Genomic DNA, 20443 nt, shown 5'->3' on the forward strand with positions numbered 1-20443 from the left:
ACCATTTTTCATTGCTGAGTTACACAGTTGTAAGCTTGGTAGTGTCGTTTTCTGAAAAGTTGGGATTTTCAACAATTTTTATTAAAATTTGATGGCCTAGATCTAAATTTCGCTACCAACAGTCACTAGACGTTACCTGTTTCCTTTTAAATGTAATAAACGTCATCAAATTTGTTGCAGTGGTTACCGAGAAAAACAACTTTTCCGCGTATTCAGATAACAGCCCCGAGCCAGAGCTTCCTCCTGACTTCAATATGATGTGTTTTTTTTTTTTGTATTAGAAAGCCTTGGTGGTAAACAACTGCAGAGAAAGCATTTTCCTTTACTCGAACTGGAAGAATACAATGAACCAGCACAGCCATTCTAGGAATGGGAATGGTCAAACTCTCGCCATTCCGAGGAGTTAGAGGGAGCGTAATTACGTGCACCTTCCCTCTCTGGAAATGGAGTGGGAATGGAATGGAGTGGGAATGGAATGGAACTTCGCAACACTGGTGCGGACCACGGCTGCGCACCGCACGTTTAAAGATTTCGGAGCCGGTGTGCTGGACTTACGTCGCCTGCTTGAATGCTACCTAAAGACTGCCAATCACATAATTACACAGTTACAAACCCTTCAGCATCGCCAACATGGCGCCAGTAATGTATTCTACTCACGTAATCATTTACTACCAATTCAGTGAAGATGAGATTGATTTCGTTCCAGTTGGCTCTTGTGGCGTTTGCGCGCACTCATACGGGATACAGCGTTGTGTCTGTGTGTATTTCTTTCCTGTTGTGCCTTCACGTCGGCTGTCATAATCAGATTATAAAACTGAGAAAACTGCCTTCAAGCTTATAATGTTGTCAACACCGGATAGCTGCCTCTGCATCACATAACCACAGTCGTGCCTTCATTTGTCCGAAAATAGTGCGAAACAAATAAGCGTCCTGTCAAAACTCAATCCGTGGCCATGACTTCCTGGTCTCTGAAGTAGCTGCCACTCTTGCGTTGTTTAAAGCAAAAGAAAGTTCAAGCTCGTTGAAATTCCAACAGTTACGTATTTCCAATGGTAATTCTGTACCATAAAAGGTCAATTCCCTTTACAAATAAATTACAGGTCGCCTTGAAACCTTTCAAATTTAACTCTGAAGCAACTACTTCATACATTCATTCCTGATAGTGCGTCAGATGTATGCAGAATAGTATGAAAGCAGTTTAATTGCATTCTTGTCAGATGGCTTTGCCAAGAATGGCGCTAGTCTGATATACTAGATCATAGTGTCGTCACAGAAAAAAAAAACATTCTCAAAGCTTTTTCTCCTATTTTTTTAGGGGCGGGGGTCACATGGCACATGCCATTTGAGAATGTTTCGAATACCGCGTGCTGAGGTGAAAATCCAGGACGCAGCATCAATAAACCAACCTACCATGGGTGTACACCACGTTCATCTACGCGTTCAGGCCAAGAAAAGCGGTTTTCACGACAATAAACATAAGGAGGGGATGAGGTCCTTAATGCACACTCTTTGTCGAAAGTATGAGCTACGCTTACTGCGGCTACCAGGCTGCCTACCTGCTCTTGAAGGGAGTTCCTCTGGTATGCCATAAGTTCCAACAACCCGAAGAATGAAAAATAACACTCGCACACACCACATACATGTCTGGGTTGTCAAGAGCACAACCGGAACTGCACCACCCAGTCAAACTAGATATATGATGAAGGCGCGTAGCAGCCAGTGTACTTTGGCGAAGGCTGTATATGAAGATGCCGCCTGTGGCTACTACCCTGTGTATTTAAACGAAAACTGGTTTCTACACGTTCCCAACATATCAGTCTGTAATAGGCAAATGCCCGAAAAGGCAATTTGTGCCTGAGCTCTCTGCAGTTTTGAGGGGGTTGCTATATGAAAAAACATCACCAGTACAGAAAACCAAGCACCGGTAGAGATAATAAGTGCATTCATGGTCGAGATGTGGTGCGAGAGGTACAGGATAGTTCTGCCAGGCTCGAGAATCGTTGAGTCTCTAAGGAGGCCCTGCCTACCACCCAAACACACTCCGCGACTCTTAAAGACCAGCAGACTCGGTTTCGGGCATCATGTGAACCGAGGAACAAAGCACTCGTAGGTCAGGCTGGTTTAAGCTCCGGTTGAAAAAAAAAAAAGACCGTGGTTCGAAACGGCGTCAGCAGTATTACCCCTTTCTGTTCGAGCAACGTTCACCCACCCTTTTATAACGCTCACGCCGCCTTCTTTTGCAATCGTCCTGTATGTCGCGTAAAACGAATAAAACAGCACCAACCGTGGAAGCCTTACTTTTATTTTCCGAGCCGCGCCCAGGGTTAGATGTCTCTGTTCGCGCTGTGAGTACTCTCCTTGAATCCTTCAGGCTGGAACAAACTGCCCGCACCCAAACTCTACGCAGGGGCCATAAGCCGCGCTCGACAAGGCTAATCCTTCCCTGATGGACCTCGGCCCATTGTCACACAGCCCGTTTATCTTGACCCCGTGCCACCCTCCAAAATCCATTCATGGCTCCGTTCGGTACACTGTGCTTAGGAGGTGTCCCACTCGTCTCTCGGAGCGCTGGCGAAATTAAAGCGCCCTCAAAAGCGCGTCGTTTATTATGCGGGATTTTGGGTAAGGCAGAATACGGCAGACAGAGAGTAAACACAGCAAGAAGGCGATAGGATCGTGAGAGTGAAGATTCATCACTGCGGCTCTGTGCGCGCCGAGCCCCGCTAACTGATCCCCGCTGTAAGCCGGTCGGGTGCCTGCGTAATTGGCGCGTGTAATCAGGAAGGATTATCGCCGCGTGATTATTCCGGTTCGGCGCTGTCCCTATGGTACTGACTTCCGGAGAGGTTTGACGGTTTTCGTTTTTTTTTTTCTGCAGAAAAAAGTTGTGACCTGGAAAAGAAGGGAACGCCATGCACCTACACTCTAAGAACAACTGGGTTGTGGTGGCAATTCAGTGATTTATTTTTTGATGGCAGTCTTTACCGACAGCTATGGCAGCCTAACTCGCACCCTTTCCTAACTTTCTCGATTTGGCCCTCTTTTGAAGACCACAGACGGGCTACTCTAGAGGGCTAGTGGTACTTTAGACCGCTCAAGGTTGATATTGGGGCCCTAGAGTCGACCTTCATTCCCACAGAGACCCACTAGCAGTCCTGAGGCGATTCCTAAAGACATCTGGGCGTTGCGAGCGACTTTGAGACCGACCCAGCACCTCTTATCCCTTCTATTTTTTTACTTACCCTACCCCTTTACTTTCCCCACGTGTGGGGTAACAAAGCAGACGAAACCTGGTTAACCTGTCTACCGTTAGTTCTCTCGCTCTGTGTTCACGCCCTATGTGTCAGGGAGAGTAAACGTACTCTCCGAGACACGTAGGGCAGGTAGGAGAACCCGCGATGCCAAATTTAAATAACAGGGAAGTATACAGAATGTAGTGGTGGCGTGGAGGAGATGAACACCGGGCATCTAATGTGAAGGTCATAAGTTCGAATCCTCCCCGTCCAGTCCCCTACCTGTTTCAGGCTTGGAGTGGCGTCTGACACCGGCAAAAAAAAATCCTATAGCCAGTAGGGCTATACTTGTCCAGGTGCAACCAAATGAGGAGTGCCCACTAAGCTTCGACAACGACACTCCCTCACCAGAACAGGAATTGGCCTCCCAGGTGCAGTATTTGGCCACTACCTCCCTCGTGACTCTAGCAATTAAGCCAGTCGCCCTCAGTCCCCAGCGGCTGCGGGGCACCTGACCAAGGTGGTGGTCAGACCAGCGACGTGGCAGAGTGTGCTAAGAATCTCTGGGTCCAGACAGGCCGCCACTGGAACAGAACCTGGCAACGTTTAACACGCTAACCTTCTAGAGTGAGGCTAGCTTAGGAGGGCTCTTTGAGGAATTATCAGGCATTGTGGGGAATATTATTGGCCTTAGTGAAGTGAGAAGAACTGGTGAGGCATATACAGTGTTGACTAAAGGCCACGTCCTCTGCTACAGAGGTCTTCCAGATAAGAGATAATAGGGGTAGGATTTTCAATCAATAAGGACATAGCGGACTACATTGACGAATTCTACGGCCTTAACGAAAGGGTAGCAATCGTCGAAATAAAGCTGAATAGGACGTATAGAATAAAGGTAGTACAAGCCGCTCCAACCTCCAGTCACGATGATAAGAAATAGAACAGTTTTATTAAGATGTTGAATTAGCGATGAAAAAGGTGCAAGCTCAGTATACTGTAGTCATGGGCGACTGCAATGCAAAAGTGGGCAAAAAGCAGGATGGTGAACAAGCGATTGACAAGTACGGCATCGTTTATAGGAACAATAGAGGTGAGAGGATGGTGGAATTCACGGAAAGGAATAGGCTCCGAATAATGACAACCTTCTTCAGGAAGCGCAGTAACAGGAAGTGGTCCTGGAAAAAAGCCCTAATGGAGAAACAAGAAATGAAATACGCGTAGATTTTCATACTCTCTGCTCCCGCATAGTGCAGAATGTAGAAGTGTTAGGTACGGTAAAGTGCAGTGACCATGGGTTAGTCAGGTCTCAGATTCCTCTCAATTTGAAGATAGAAAGAGTAAAATCAGTCAAGAAGGAAACATGCCAACCTAGACGCAGTAAGGCTAAATGCAGACGAATTCAGACTGGTGCTCGCAAACAAATATGCAGCTTTAGAAAGGAAGATGAAGACATCAGAGTTACGTAATGAATGAAACCGTAACTAGGGTGATTTAAGAATCAGCAATTGAAGTGGGAGGTAAGGCACCAAGAGTGAAGAAGAAGAAGTGAAGGAGTGAAGAAGACCGCGAAAACACGCAAAGTGCATCGAACGGACAGGATCGCGCAGCAATTTTACGTGTACTCGCGGGCTTCCTTCACGCTCGGGAAAACACTTTTACGTAGCACGTATTGAGCAAAAGAAAGCTGCATCGGAAGTTTTTATGTTCCTCTACAATTTTCTCATTGACACGTTTCTTGTATTTACAATATTTTAGAAGTTGAATAATTAATTAAGACTAATTATGTAATTAGGCGGAATACAAAAAATAATCCGAGTATCTCCAAGCGACGGCAAACAACATCGCCTTGGTTCTGTTCAGCTACGTAGAATTTACATATTTTTAAAGTTTGGTCCAAGTTACGCGAAACACCCAGTATACAGTAATGCATTTTTGCATTTTGCGCACACTGGGATGAAGCCACCGCACTTGGGAGTAAACTCCACGAGATCGTGCTGTGCAGTAGGACGCCATCTTTACTCATCGACGGTGACGGGTACAGTAGGGAGATTAACTATTCTAACTGGGTGGCAGTGGTGGGGAAGGGCATGTATCATGCAGCTTAGCGTAAGCTTTAGCTTAACAACTCTGTCTGAACAGTGCATGGGAATGGAGAAATCGTTGTTCTCGCGAAGTCCCGCGCAAGCTTTGATGACGTTTGTTGCATTTTCAAGAAAAATATTAAAATATAGTGACTGTAGAAAGATTTTTTATTTAGGTGATCGATTTTTTTCACAAAAATGTAGGAAAATTGCGAAATTTTTGAAACGACACTCAAGTTTACAACTTTCTAAAGCAGAAACGAAAAGCGATATCACAGGTATGTAAACTGCCCACGATAATACATCTGAAGCTGGCAAATTTGATGTATCACACAATTTTCTGATATATACCTCTAATTTGTGAATAGCGCTTTCGCAAAACCCTGTGTAAACGTCGTAATAAATTCATCTAGGCTGAATATTATTAATTCAAGCTTGTCTGATATACATGCTCTAATGAATGCTGTTTACAAAAGTGCGATATCTGATTTTGGTGCAGAGTCAAACATTTGTAAACTTCGTGCTTCTATGTTTCAGAACTTAATGATTTTCAGCAATTTTTGTAAAACAATTCCTGATTATAAATGAAAATTTTGCTCCCCACAGTCACTATATAGAATTCAGATTACTCTCTTAAATGCAATAAAGTTCATTAAAATAACTCCAGATGTCCTAAAAATTTTCCGCGTTTTGCAGTTATTTGAATAGGTGGGCATCGGAGTTGATCCCGAGCTAAAGCTTCCGCTTAATTGTTTGTCTTAGGTTCATTTTGCTTTTTTTTCTGCGTAGCATCCGTTTGCAGCATTCGCAGATTTGCACTATTTGTTTCGTACCTGCAACACATGCAGAATACATTGGTATAATCTTGCTTTACTGCAAGATTTGCAGTAATGCTCGGCAATCGCTGAAACGAAAAACAGGAAACCATACGTCAAGATTACGGCCACTCCGTAGCTACGAAAAATGGGCCCCATTTAATAATTTCGCGTACGTCTGCTTCGATAGCGGAGAATGCTCAGCAATTCACAAGAAACATAAGTTCCATCTATCTAGATAAGGCTACCGCATATCGGACGTACATCATGCGCCAAGCGCAGCTTTAAGACGAAGTCGGCGCTTTTGACCCAAGGACGCGCTGTTCAATATTCTCAACAGGAAGCGGCACAGCGGTATCGCGTAGTCAGCCAAACCGGAATGCGGTTTGACCTTTGACTCGACGAGCTCATTCATTGCGAACCGTGCGCCGACAGACCTTCAACTCTCTACAGGACAGCGTCGCACATAACGAAGAGCTTGCAATCAATCTATGGGCGCGTCGCGTCTTTATAACATTGCGATTTTTCGAGATAGAACACTATAATCTGTGCGCTCGCATCGCAAGCTCACGAGGAGCTCCTGGTCATGTGATTCTTTTCTGTTTCGAGGTGCAACGTGGGCTGTTGGAACTTGTTATTGCGCATTCAGCATGCGTCGCCACGCCCTTCAGTTTCGCTTTACACTGTACGTTGTTAACTACAGCATGCGGAAAACCATGACCCTATGAGGCGACGTAGAACCATCATTTCGATGGAGCGCGTAGATTAGATCGATATGTCTGCGGGCTTCCGCGTTCCGACAGCGTCGGGCGCATAAACGAAGCAAATCGTTGCCTGCATTCTTGCTTGCTCTTGATTCTATGGCATCACGTAGGTGCACACATGTAGTAGATGGTGAAAACGAAAATGAACGCCGGCAGGGGCGAGACGGATCTCGATGAAAATACAATGCTAAAATAGACTTCATGCGAGGAAGCGACAAAAGATACTAATATTTAGGGCGCTGACAGAAGCTTTCAGATTATCTCTCCTCTTACTCCACAAACGGCGCTTAGACGTCAGTATCATTGGTTTCATTATTTGTAGCGCTTCGGTTAGAGGCCGAAACAATCTGCGTTCCTTTTCTCACGGCAGTAGTCTGCCGCAGCTGGCCTCCTCGCGACCGGGTCAGACAGTTCGGTTAGGCGTGATGCACCAGCAGCAGAAGGATAAGTATCCACATGCCGTAGCAGTAATAACCGCATCGTCGGGACCGCGTCCTCGTACGCCAGGGTGTAAAAAGCGTAGTCACCACAGGGGTTCCTCATCATGTTGCACACTGTCGACGCTGCAACAATGCAGATCGTTCAAAACCTGAAGTCCGTTGGTGGGTGCCAAATTCGGCCACTCCAAATGGTCTCTGTTCATCTATCGGTCTGTTCATCTGGCACTTGGTCCCGTACCCAAGTGATTCGGGTTGAAAAGCTGGCGAGAACACCGAAAGTTCTGAACGTTGAGGATTTGCGTGCGTGGTTTAGGATAAGCCACGGGGACGTAGTCACGATTTCGCGTTGCTGTGCTCACGACTGACACCAGTACAACATTTAGCGTAGTTCTCAGAGAAGTGTACCATGAAGCGTTCTTGGTGAGGCTCCACCGACTGGAGGTTCTCTTGAAGCTCGTATTCAGGGCCACGGCTTAGATGGCCGAGGGGAGTTGCTAATGGGCCTTGCACTTTCGGCGGTGGCCCATTCGTTCCTCCAATCAAGCTGCACGTCTCTGCGGAGACACGGTGTGTTTCAGGCCTGCTGCTTGCCGCTTTGCACGTGCACGGCGAAAGCAAATAAGATGACTCAATCCACGGGTAGTTTCGATCCGTTCGTTTGGCATCCGTCGCGCAGGCTCGTAGAAGGGATGTGCTGTCACTTGAAAGCCTGCTCGGAGGAAGTCATTCGACGCCCGGCGCTCTCCCCTGAACAACGAAAGCGGATAGCAGTCATCAATCACGGTGGCACAGAAGGTGCGACCGCGTTGCTGCAAGCTCTTTCTTATTGCTTTTTCGCGACCCTGCCACGTCTAACAGAACAAGCGATTCACCGTCTCAGTCGATACTACTATGGCGTACGGTCTGTCGCCACAGAAGTTGTAGCGTCACTCGCGTGTCTTGTTCACTCTAACCGTCTCGGTGTCTTGTTGAGTCATCCGTGTCGCGTCAGCGCTAGCTTTCTGGTATGAAAGGTCATTTTACGACGTTCTTGATCGAGCGTGGATGGTTGCCCCTGACGTCTGTTGAAATTTCAGCAATCAGCCATCAGCCATAGTGAAAGAAACTCTTTAGGTGTGTACAGCGCGCCTTGCAGGAACGCCTGATAATGTTCTCTATTCCGAAAAGGCTCCACGAGATGACTCTCCGATTAAAGGTATGTCACGTGAGAGGCGGCAATGCCACTGGGCAATTTCCGCTGCTCTGGCATTCTTGACAGCACGCCCTTGTTTGTGCGAACAACAATGTGACACGACTGCGTGCCTTCGTCCCAACCTCACCAAAAAGTCAGAAAAAGCCCATTTTAGGAGCTACGAAAGGGACATACTTTTGGCGCGCCATTCAAACGTATTCCGCGAATGATCATTGGCACTGTCCTGTCCCATGTTGTCCCTCGCGAAGCGGTTAACACCACGTAGGGCAACGCGGAGAATACAACGGCGCTCTGGCCGCAGACAAGGCAGAAATATTCGCGCTGGTCCTGTGCGCGGTAACCAAGCCGACTGTCTGCTTTGCCATGGCAACGAGACCACTCTTGTTTTTTTGCGCGAAATGAATATTATGGCTCATGAAGCGGAACATCCGGAGGGCATCCCCGGAGATGGTACAAAAAGTCACGTGGTCACAACCGATCAATGAGAGGCGCGCGCCGCGTGGGTGCAGGGTTGCAAGAAGCACCACCAGATGGCGCTGCCGTCCGCGCATGCTCGGCGCCGGCTGTGCGGGGGGAGGGGGGGGGGGGTTAAGAAAAAAAAAGAATCAGAAAGCTCGCGTTCATTGCAAGCGCTTCTCGGTAAAGATTACAGTCGCGTAAACAGCAGCTGCCGTGAAGCGGTAACTGTGCGGCAATATACATATAGCGCAGCGCGTCGCGGCCCTGCCAGTCGGCGCAGTGATTTCGGCGAGTCCTGTCGTGCGCTCCGATGGACAAACCTTCGACTTCTGAGTCAGTAGCTGCGCCCGGCTTCCTTTCGACGTCCCCGCAGGTACGCGAAGGAGGCCGAGGCGTTATCGAAGCGACGTCGCAATGCTTTCGCATTTATCCACGTAGGGACACCTAAGTGCCCTTTTCCACTTGTTTCCGGTATATCTGCCGCCGACGTTTCAGCGGAGGACGCTACGATCTTAGGTCTGTTTAGGTAAGCGTGAGGGGCGCCATTAGGTGGACGCGCTCGCGGCGGCATTCATTGCGACGTGTTCACATCTAAAGAAGTATACCTGGTGTCCCGCGTAACTTTTAACGGAATTTAAAAATATGGTAAGTGAGTATAGCTGCAGAATGACGACGCTAGTACGACCACGGTGACATTAGGACGACGGTACGACAATGAATGCATGACCACGACGCAATGACAACGATGGCGTACGTGACAACGGCATCACGACAATGGTGTGACGGACGAGCGTAAAGATTACAGTGGCATGACGATGACTATCATGACAACAATGGGATGACATTTACTGAAGTGATTACAATGATTAAAACGACAGCGTGACCACGATGGCGTGATGGCTGCATCACAACCACGAACACTTACCAAGTGGCCCAAGCTATTGGACCACCAGGCTAGAGTAGGAGGCGTGACGAAGACGCCATGACGGGAGTCGGATCATGAAGCCTAGACCACGGTGTAAGATATATACTCTTAGGTGAGGACACTCGCCAGACTCGATCGACCAGATAAAGTAGCAAAGGCGCGCGACGATCGGCCCGGTGACGGCAGCGGATACCTATCGGCAGTACGACGCAACTTCAACACAGAAAGCTTTTTATTGGTTTAATCTCCCGTTGTTATAGCAACCGGCGGTTCGCGGGAAATCCGAAATGATTGAGTGACGCACGAAAGTAGGTCACCGGGTCGAGGGCATGCGCGCGTTCCTTGTCGGCGCACGCTCTCGCCTGCGTTCTAACTGAAGTTGCGTCGTTCCGCCGATAGGTATCCGCTGCCGTCACCGCCCCGATAGACGCGCGCCCTTGCTACTTTATCTGGACCATCGCATCTAGCAAGCAAGCCGAGAAGTGTCCCTACGTAAAGAGCATATATCTTACACCGTGGCCTAGACTAACGATGTTGGAATTTCCATGAAGACATCAAGGCCAGGAGCACATAGCTAGGAACACATAGGAACAGTGGCCCAAGCAAGTAGACAACTTGGGCCACTGGATCAGCGTAAGAGGCGAGGTTAGATAGATAGATAGACAAGATAGATAGATAAGATAGATAAATAAGATAGATGCACGTAAATGCATTTCAATGCAGATAAGATAGATAGATAGATAAGATGGATGCACGTAAATGCATTTCAGTGCAGATAAGATAGATAGATAGATAAGATGGATGCACGTAAAGATAGATAGATAGATAGATAGTAAGATAGATAGATAAGATAAATAAGATAGATAGATAAGATAATAAGATAGATAGATAATAGATAAATAGATAAGATAAATAAGATAATAAGATAGATAGATAAGATAAAGATAGATAATAAGATAAATAGATAGATAAATAAGATAAATAAGATAGATAAGATAAATAAATAGATAGAGATAGATAATAGATATATAGATAGATAGATAGATAGATAGATAGATAGATAGATAGATAGATAGATAGATAGATAGATAGATTATTGTATTTTGCAGCAGATCTTTAAGAACAGCTAGGTACTGGCACTGTTTTACTTCATATTTGTCATATTTTGAACGTGTATCCTAAAGTAAACAAAAATAATAATCATGAAGGATTTTACTTACACACCTCGACACTGCGAAATGCAATGCGAGTAATGTCTGCCGCCTTGTGTAATATACTTAGAGAGACCAAACTACCGTATGGTTCATGCCAATAGAAAAAGATGTTTTAGTTTATTATAGCGAACATGGAGCTATAACAATACTGCTGAGCGGAGTAATGCGAGTAATGCCTACTTTACGGAGTCATATAGGGCTGACAAACTACGTTTGCCGTCACGTTTGGTTCACTTGGACATTCAAATGAATCAGCTCATAATTACTTGCACAAATTTTATATTAATTTGACGATCAATCCGCGGAAGACTGATGAACTGGCGCTGAACCGCAACAGTAAACTGACTATAATGTCATGCGTACTTTAGCCTGCTTTTTCCAGGCCACCGGCCAGAGTAAGCTATGACAGTTTCAAGTCCGTCTTTATTATCGGCTAGCACGAAGGGAAGAGATAAATTAGCCTTTTTTAAGTTTTGTCTGAAACAATTCGTTTTTACAATACATTTGTACAGGATGTGTGTGCAATCAGAGGTCCCAAAGTGAAAACAGTCAAGGGGACCTCCTAAAAAGAAGTAGACAAGGGATCAGTACATAGGTCAGCAGAGAATGGCGGGTTAGCGGGATAAAAATACATTATAGAAGATATAATAAAAATTATGGCAATGAATAAGAATAAATACAGGTTGTTTAAAAAAAAGATCAAAAGAAGGAAAACTGATATCAAACCGACACATGACCTCCTAAATGAATTTTAAGACATCGACAAAATAAGTACATTGCACATGATTTTAAATCAGAAAGTAACATGCTCCAAAGTGGTACACATTAAAACTTTGCTTTCATTCCGCCGTTATTCGTAGTTTAGGTAAAACCAATTTTCAGACCACTTCGATTGGATTTAGCAGTGTTGTACAACCGGGTTAGACGTATTTCGAACGCAATCCCTGTCCGAACTCAATCCCTGTCAATCAGCAAACTCTAAAATAAAGAGTTCTCGCCTCTTTTCTTTCTTACCTAGAATGTGAATCTCAAAACACCAGATAATCCTCCCCCCCCCCCCCTTCCTTTTTTAGTTGCAATTACCTTCACATTACCTGTTGTCTAATTTTCGTACGCGTTTTTCCACGAAACCACCCACGCTCAGGCTGCGTATCTTTTAAATATTCACGCCGACGCCTCAACTCCATTTGTTTAGCTCTTTTTCCCTCAACAGAAGCGTTTGCTCCAGCTCCTCCACGAGTTCTACATTTCGTTCGCACGTGCGTACGCCACACAAGTCCTCATTATATATTTTTTAGAAAAGCAAAAGCGGTGCGAGTGCTTCCTTCAGTTTATCCTGAATTCCCTCTAGCTTGAAATGCCACCACAGGCAATGCGAGACAGCTCGTGTATTTTGCAACGCCAGATTGAGGCCTGCTATCTCGCAGGCAAGAAAAAAAAATAGGGATGAACACCAGACACGGCAGGCAGCGATGCGATGAGCAATAATGGTGGAGAAGTCTGGAGCGCCACTTAAAACGAGAAGCAAGAATACGGAAACCAATTTCCGTGCGCATGCGTTATTCCCCGCGCTGTGGAGAAGATGCCAAGAAAAATGTAATTGTCGAAACGGAATCGGCAGCGTCTGACGGCAGAACAGGTAATAGGGCATGCACGTATTAAGCACATAGGGTATTTTGTCTTCTTACTACAAAATAGAAGAAAGAATATATAGCCGGGAGTTACACTGGTCTCTCTCTCTCTCTCTTTTTTCACGTTTATAGGACCGGAATGCGTTGCGCGCATCTTTTAGGTATGCAAGCGCCGTGAAACCTAATTGCAGTATAGATCTATAAATTATGCGCAGCGTTTATTTTCTGTGTTCTCTTTTTCCACCAAGTATGTCTTAGGGGATCGCCGCCGCTAATGAGTGGACGTGACGTTCTTCATCATCGGAGTTAAGGAACACAAACGTTGAAACCTTATCGGCGAGCTACCGCATATTTACAAACTTAAATAATTTATAGTAGCTGTAGGCGAGACATCCTAAAATTTTCTAGTTTGCCGTGAAAACAAATGAGGAAGCATCCCACGCCCGACAACGCAATTGATAGCAGGAACCAAACCGATTTAAACTAAATCAAAAGAGCTAGGTTTTATCTACAGCTGCCAAACACACATTGCGAAAAAACAACAAAAAAAACATGTGGTCGACGGAACTCCCGTCCGGCATTTTAAGTGCCTAAGTGAGAACCGGACGTCACCACTTGAGCGTTTTTTTTTAATGAAAAAATTTATAGTGTTGTAGTTCATCATCATCTCTAACTGGGGCAGATTTTGGCCGTTCACTGTATAGGAAAGGCAGGAGATGCTGATTTGTAACAAGGCAAATGAATGTTCATTTACGTGTAATGACATTATACACAATTTTAGGTTAACGGAAGAGAATTAAAGCAATATTTCATACGAAAAAGGAGCTATAGGGGGAAAATTATATGTATATTACGAGTAAAATATTCAGTTAAATTAAGGTTGGTAAAATAAACGCAAATACAGAGGGCGCACACCGCCATCTGGTGCCGCCAGCCCTGTGTGCGCATCATAAAACATTTATGCGGTTGTACAGGGTCGACCACATCTAAGATGAACACCTCATTAGTATTCAAGACATCATAGAAGCTGATGTTCAGTACATGATTCGAAAAATCATTATTGTGTTTATCGACACCATGATTACGCATCGTATAACGAACATTTCACTCGTGAAGTAGAATAAACGCTGTAGTTTTAGCAGTTTGAATACTAATGAGGTGTTCACCTTAGCTGTGGTCGACCCTGTACATGGCCGCGAGAGACGCCTTTCCGCGGTATTTTCAAAGAAAGCTCGGTTTTATTATTGCATGACTCATCAGTGAGAATCACTGCAGCACTAAGGCTATTCTCTCTCTCTCTCTCTCTGTATACTGTTATTGACAACGTTTGCTTGTTTATTATGTGATTTACACTGCGCTTACAAATCCAATAATATCGGCGTTTTTTTTTAATAATATGTGGTCGAAGAAACTAATATTCCTTTGGCGACCCCTTCCTGACGGCGCTACGTGGGTAGCAAGGGGGACATGCAAACAAAGTCGTGGATGTAAGCTCCCCAACTCCGCTGGCACCCTTTCGCCATCTGGTGTCGTTCGACGGTAATCGTATGCTTAAAGATTCTTTCATTTGCGCACAGACGGCGCAACTGTATACTCGCGCCACTTTCAAAAGACTCTGGAATAGGGGACACGCACCATAAGTGCCACAAGGCAGACTGCAACCCCGCATAGAAGGCCCCAATGTTTCTTCGGCTAGATTTAAACTCATCCAGGCAGTCAGAGCCTGGCGTTGGGTGCGCATTGCTACATTATAATTACTACCTTCATAATTGCGAGCATATGTGTGCATTCAACTATGCAAACGCGTTTTCACATGTGTGTATCTTGATATCTGCGTATGGGTAGGCGTTTTATTGTGCAAATCTGTGCACGTTGTATATCAATGAAACACGGGTATCTTTGCGCGTGTACGACTCAATGCGCATTCGTCCGATTGGCAGTTTGCATTTGAGAATAGCTTGCGAACGATGCGGTGCGCAGACATAAATAATGCATTGCATTGACGGTATGACAAGTGCAGTGCGTGAACATAAACAGTGCCCGAGACCACATGTTGCCTCAAATGACAATAAAAATCATTGTACGCATCCGATTTAGTTTTATACCATTTAATTACGCCCTCACGAAACCTTTGCTTTGCGTTAGATCTAGATAAACTCGGTTTTCTTTTGCCGGGGCTACAGGAGGCGAATACAATGCAGTTTTGTTGGTGAACGCGGCCTCACGCACAGTCGTGAGCACAGCTGCCGCTTTTATCCCATCATGAAAAGTCGTTATACGTGCCCACGTCGTCGTCTGATTGGCTTGTCTATCAACACATAACTTCTAGATAAGTTCCAGCATGCTGCAATGGGAATATTCCTGCCAAATAATTTTTCTAGACCACTTCACCGAGCGGTGCACATCTGTCTTGCTTCGACCTCGAACCCGATTTTCGAGCGGCAAGACGACACATTCTAGTATAAGGCAGACTATATCACTTTTGTGCTACCTACGTTGGAATGCTGTTTATCTATTAATGCGATTAGCATTCTCTGGAAACTTCACGCAGTTTCAGCCGACCAAGACGCGGGGAGGCGTGAAGCAGCATGAAGCGCTCCCTACCCATTGCCGGCACATCACGCCAGTGTATTGAGCGGGAGTGTTCATGGTCATCGAGTGAGATCTGTTTATGTTTCCCTTTGCGCGCCTGACAACAAGCTCATTAATTTGATTGGTAAACCAATGTTTACTGCAAATGGCAGGGCCGATAAAACTACGATGCCTACATCGTGTAGTTGTGCAATTCTTTGCCGTGGCTATGAACGTTTCGCTTTTTGAACAAAGCAGAGAGCTTATTAATGCATACGAAAGCATTTTATGCCCCATTTCGCGAGAATCTGGCGGCGGCGTGGACCAGAACATGGTACCAAAAAATGGCTGACGGTGCAAAGGGTAAAAAACACGCCAAGAAATGCTCGGATTGACGTGAAATTTCTCAGTGTCTTACACAGCCCGGCATCGTGTCTTTCATATATGCAAAAACTCACAGCAACACTTTTGATGATGTGCGGGTCACCATCGTCATCGTGTATTGTCACGCGCTAACGATCTTTGAATACGAAATGACACCGCTGCGCTCCGCGTATCCATTCCTTGACAAATCTCCCATAGTGGGTAGGAGCTGCATACATGACAGGAAACAACGGCAACGACACTCTTGACGCCATTGGCCAATTCCCCATAGTGGGTACGAGCCACTCTCGAAGGCAGGCAGTCAAGCAAATCATGAGTGAAAGCAAATGATGAAACATTGCAACAGAACAACATATATGATCGCAGTTCACCAGTTTCGCACATACAGGCTCCTCCTCATTTGAGCGGTCATCTAGTCGTAAGCGTCGTTACATGTATCGAATATTGAAGAACAATGAAGCGTTCTTGGGTGTGTGCAACCTAACAGAACCAACAGATATATCCTACAACATTAGGGAAAGAAAGAGATGGCTGCTACCACTCTCCCGTACGAATTATGGATCAAATGGTTTAACCCATCGCGTTCCATCCTTATTAAATAAACTACATGAAAAGGATGCCGATATATCTGAAATTACTAGGAAAACAATACGAGACTTCCTAATTCAAATTGAATAATTATTTTCATAGCGTTCCTTTGGCTATGAGAAGTCACTACTTACCTCTTTTAATTAAGTGGTTTTACGTTTTAATAAAGTGCAAGAATACTAGTGTTTCTATGCAGTTATACATCTGTACCTCAACCAGAATTACAAGAACTTTTTTTTTCTTTTTTACCATGTGTACCCTTTTCGCATATAGGATGTAACCTGCAAGACAATTATACACACCTTTATTTGCTGTCTGTGTTTTCGTACGTTAATAGAAGGTAATATGATAAATTTTAACCCTTCAGCAATGAAAAATAATTATGTATATCTGATATACACTGTATATTCATATATGTCATTTGTACCGACTAAACACACGGCTTTGTAACGCTGATTGTACATTTCACATTACACATTTTCACTTATACTCTGTCATTGATTGTACATTGCACACACTAAAGTGTACAAACTTTATTTTATTATGCCCCCGTTGTCATGAATATGGGCAAGAACCTTGTCAAGCTGCAAACAAGCAGCTTTTAGTTCTTGTCCCAGCGTTCATTTTTTGTAAATGAATGAATGCGAAATAAAGATTGATTGATTGATTGATTGGAAATAAAAATTAATTCTTCAACTAGATGTACTCCACGAAACATTTGTATTTCACTTTGCTTGAAATAGCTGAGTATTTGGCGTTCGTATGCGAAAGTCTTAGTCATGCTCATGACTATGACTTTTACCACCAAACTTTAGCCTTTTACTTCACTTAGTACCACACCCGAACCTCTTCCATTGTATTTTTTAGTTTTAATCTATTTTCGCTGAGTCATTGTCATTTTCGCTTAGTGATGTTCATGATTATGACTTCTACCACCATCCTTTAGTGTTTCCTTCACTTAGTGCCCACGTCCGAACCCATTCCAGTGGTTTTCGAGTGTTAATCTTTTTTCGCTGAGGCATTGTCATTTTTGCTCAGTCATGGTCATGACTATGACTTCTACCATCATCCTTTAGTGTTTCCTTCACTTAGTACCTACGTCAGAACCCATTTCAGTGGCTTTTGAGTGTTAATCTTTTTCGCTGTGTCATTGGCATGACCTATATGACACGCATGTCATGACACTTATGTCCTGACCTATCACTTATGTTCGTCATACAACCCTGTCATACTATGCCTATTTTGGTACCTACCAAGTTAACGGAACGACCATGAGAGCACCAAGACGTAGGCGGCTGTTTCATGATCTACATGACACGCATGTCATGACATATCATTTATGTTCGTCATATACTCTTGTCATTGTATGCCAATTTCGTACATACCAAGTTAACGAAACGACCATGAGAGCACAAAGACGTAGGCGACTAGATAGATCGATAGATACTGTCAAAGTAGTAAATGTTCGCCAAGAAATGCTTCGCATTTAAAACTTCTACAACAAGAGGGTGCCTATAAAATTCACTTACGCATTCACTTACGACAATGCATGCAAATTAAAACATGTCGAGTTCAAAGTCTTGGGTGTCACATCGACGTCTAACTTGGCACAAGCATATTGGCATAATATGCGGGAAAAAAGGCAGTACAAGAGCTCCGACATTTAGTGCGTACTTTGAAAGATGCAACTAAACAATGCAAGTTAAAGGCGTATATGGTTCTTGTTCGACTCGTTTTATAATGGGCTTAACCGTACGGTCTCCTCAATACGCGTGGAATATCGCCAATCTGGAATCCACACACAGAAAAAGTAAGAATAATACAACCGCTATGACCGTAACTTCTCCCCATCGTCGTGCGCTCACCATTTGTCGCTCAATTGTATCGTTGCAGCAGAGGCGCACGTGTCAGCAGCTTATCGCACTGCGCAAGATCGTTGGCGCATCGTCGCAAATTCAAGCGCTTATCATTCTTTCCAGACATCTTATCAGCGCAGCGCGCGTGACGTCGCGGCCTTCGATCGACGCTCGCTGGCTGGCTGGCTACGCCGGTCTGTAAGCGAGCCCTAACCGCTTAAGGCGCGTACTATACATATTCCAGCGTTTCCGGCCAACACCTCCGACATACAACTAAATGCCTGCTTGTTCCGATGCTGACGTCATCAGCGTGGTCTGACGCTTCTTGCAGTTCGTGATATGCCGCGGCTTTCGGTATTTCGAAGCTTTCTTCTTTTAACCCGCAAGCGACCATGCTTTTTTTTTTATACCTCTCTTAGCTTGCGTAGTACAGAGTCACGCCATAGAGAAAGAAATTCACGCCATCCCCTTGGCGATAAGCCTGGTTGGACAGACAAGGCTAATACTACTTTAAGCCTCAGTTATCGTAACCGCGTGTACTTCCGAGTGCAACTGCGCTAAGTAATTGCAAAAGAATATAAAATCTGTACGTTTCATTGTCGGCCGACAAGGCAGGCTTTTGCGGCAATTACCCTCAAATAAGCACGGCTTACAATGCTTGGCATATCGTGAGATGGAGCCTAGTATCAACACTTTTGTTTGCGAAAATTACTGTAGTTAAATAGTTAAAAAGAAGCGTCATTAGCACGCCAACGACTACAGTGGCGTCTAGAGGAGATTCGAACACTCGTTTGTTCACCCCAATCAAAGCCTAGCGTTCCTTGCTTTACGAGAAAGGAATCGTAAATAAATTCAGCTAAACTCCAAAAGTTACGTATGCCTTCCAGGCCGTAATACTGCTTTCTATGCTCGACAAAACGCATAGTTCTCCGAAGTGTTTTTGTGAATGCTGTAGTCAGAACGCACGTGGCCGGAAAAATGAAACAAAAAGAAACGCCGGCATTTATTATTATTATTATTATTATTATTATTATTACTATTATTATTTTAAAGAAACTGCAAGAGAAACGTTGTCGAGCAAAACTGACGGGGGTGCGGTTCGCGGACAGCAGCAGCATGATAATTTTCTTTCTTAATTGCTGCTTTACCTATAGAACAGTTGTTAGAAACTTCACCTACCTCCGCAGAGCTCATCACAACTTATGGCGGCGGCTTTCTTCCTCCGAGAACGAGAACACGGGTAGCTGCGACTCGATGGGATAGTTTGCCCGGCACCTTCGCACACAGCACTTAAATGGCATGACCAGTGGCCTCTCTCACGTTTCACAAAGCAGTAGCAAAGCGACACAGTAACTGCAACACGGAGCGCACACATCATACGTCCAAGTAGCTCGACATGCCACGATCACAAAGAGACGCGTTCCCGAGCCGGCAGCTCGTCGCCTACTCCCGGTGGACTGCGTATAGTGACGAGCGTGACGTAATGCGTTCAGAAAGCCGACTCAACTGCATCTAGGTGGTGTCGGCCAGGCAGCCGGCCGGCGCAATCGAATGCGTCACGCCGGCGACGCCAGGATCGCCGGAAATTTGCCCCTCCTGTATAGTTCGGCGCGTTGAACGTGGCTCGCAGCCGCGCGGCGATCAGTTATTGCCATAACGCATGCGCAAAAGCACGCGGTGAGCGAGCACTTATGTGTTTGGCGAAGGCGCCAGCTCAGCACGCTCGCTTTAGTGCACCCGAACTGTAGGCCAGCATGCTGCCGGTCAGCCAAGCTAGCGCGCGATGCATTCTGGTCTAGCGGTGCTGGCGTGAGATAGGACATGTTCTTTTCCCGCGCTAGCCGGACCCGAACGCCGCCAGCCACGCTGACTTTGCCGGGCGCTGGACTGTAGAGGACCCAGCATTCGCCGGCGGAGCGTAACCACGGCTAGGTCAGCTGGTATAACCCCCAGGTAAAAGGGAATTGCATCACGAGCGCCAGTTTCTCTCCTGGTGCTTGGTAGGCCATGCTTCTGAGAAGAAAAAAATTGAAGCCTGCTCTTATGGCAATGGTTTTGACAGGCATAGCTCGAGAAGGCGGCATATCTCGTCTACACTCAAGGGGGTTTTCTCGTCGAGTGTGTCGTCGCTTTCCAGGGCATCCCTTGTTGCGGATATTGCTAACTGAATGGGTTACTCTGGTGAACAAAGAGATCACATCAAAAGAGACCAGGCATTCATCATCTTCGAGGCGTACATTTGATATGAGCTTGATGAAGTTCTCGGGGTTGCGCACGTGGGATGCTGTCC

At 45.4% G+C, this 20443-nt stretch overlaps 1 protein-coding gene across 1 annotated transcript in view; it reads right to left on the minus strand.

Moving 5' to 3' along the window:
* LOC119433688 (tyrosine-protein kinase transmembrane receptor Ror) overlaps positions 1–19612 on the minus strand; it is a 556232-nt gene extending 536620 nt beyond the window's left edge. Inside the window, exon 1 of the mRNA XM_049659380.1 lies at positions 19333–19612. Within this exon, the coding sequence (XP_049515337.1) occupies positions 19333–19531 (199 nt within the window). The 5' untranslated portion in view covers positions 19532–19612. The remainder of the gene's footprint in view (positions 1–19332) is intronic.
* Between the last annotated feature and the right edge of the window lie 831 nt (positions 19613–20443).

Source organism: Dermacentor silvarum, chromosome 11 (genome assembly GCF_013339745.2).
Source record: "Dermacentor silvarum isolate Dsil-2018 chromosome 11, BIME_Dsil_1.4, whole genome shotgun sequence".
NCBI lineage: Eukaryota > Metazoa > Arthropoda > Arachnida > Ixodida > Ixodidae > Dermacentor > Dermacentor silvarum.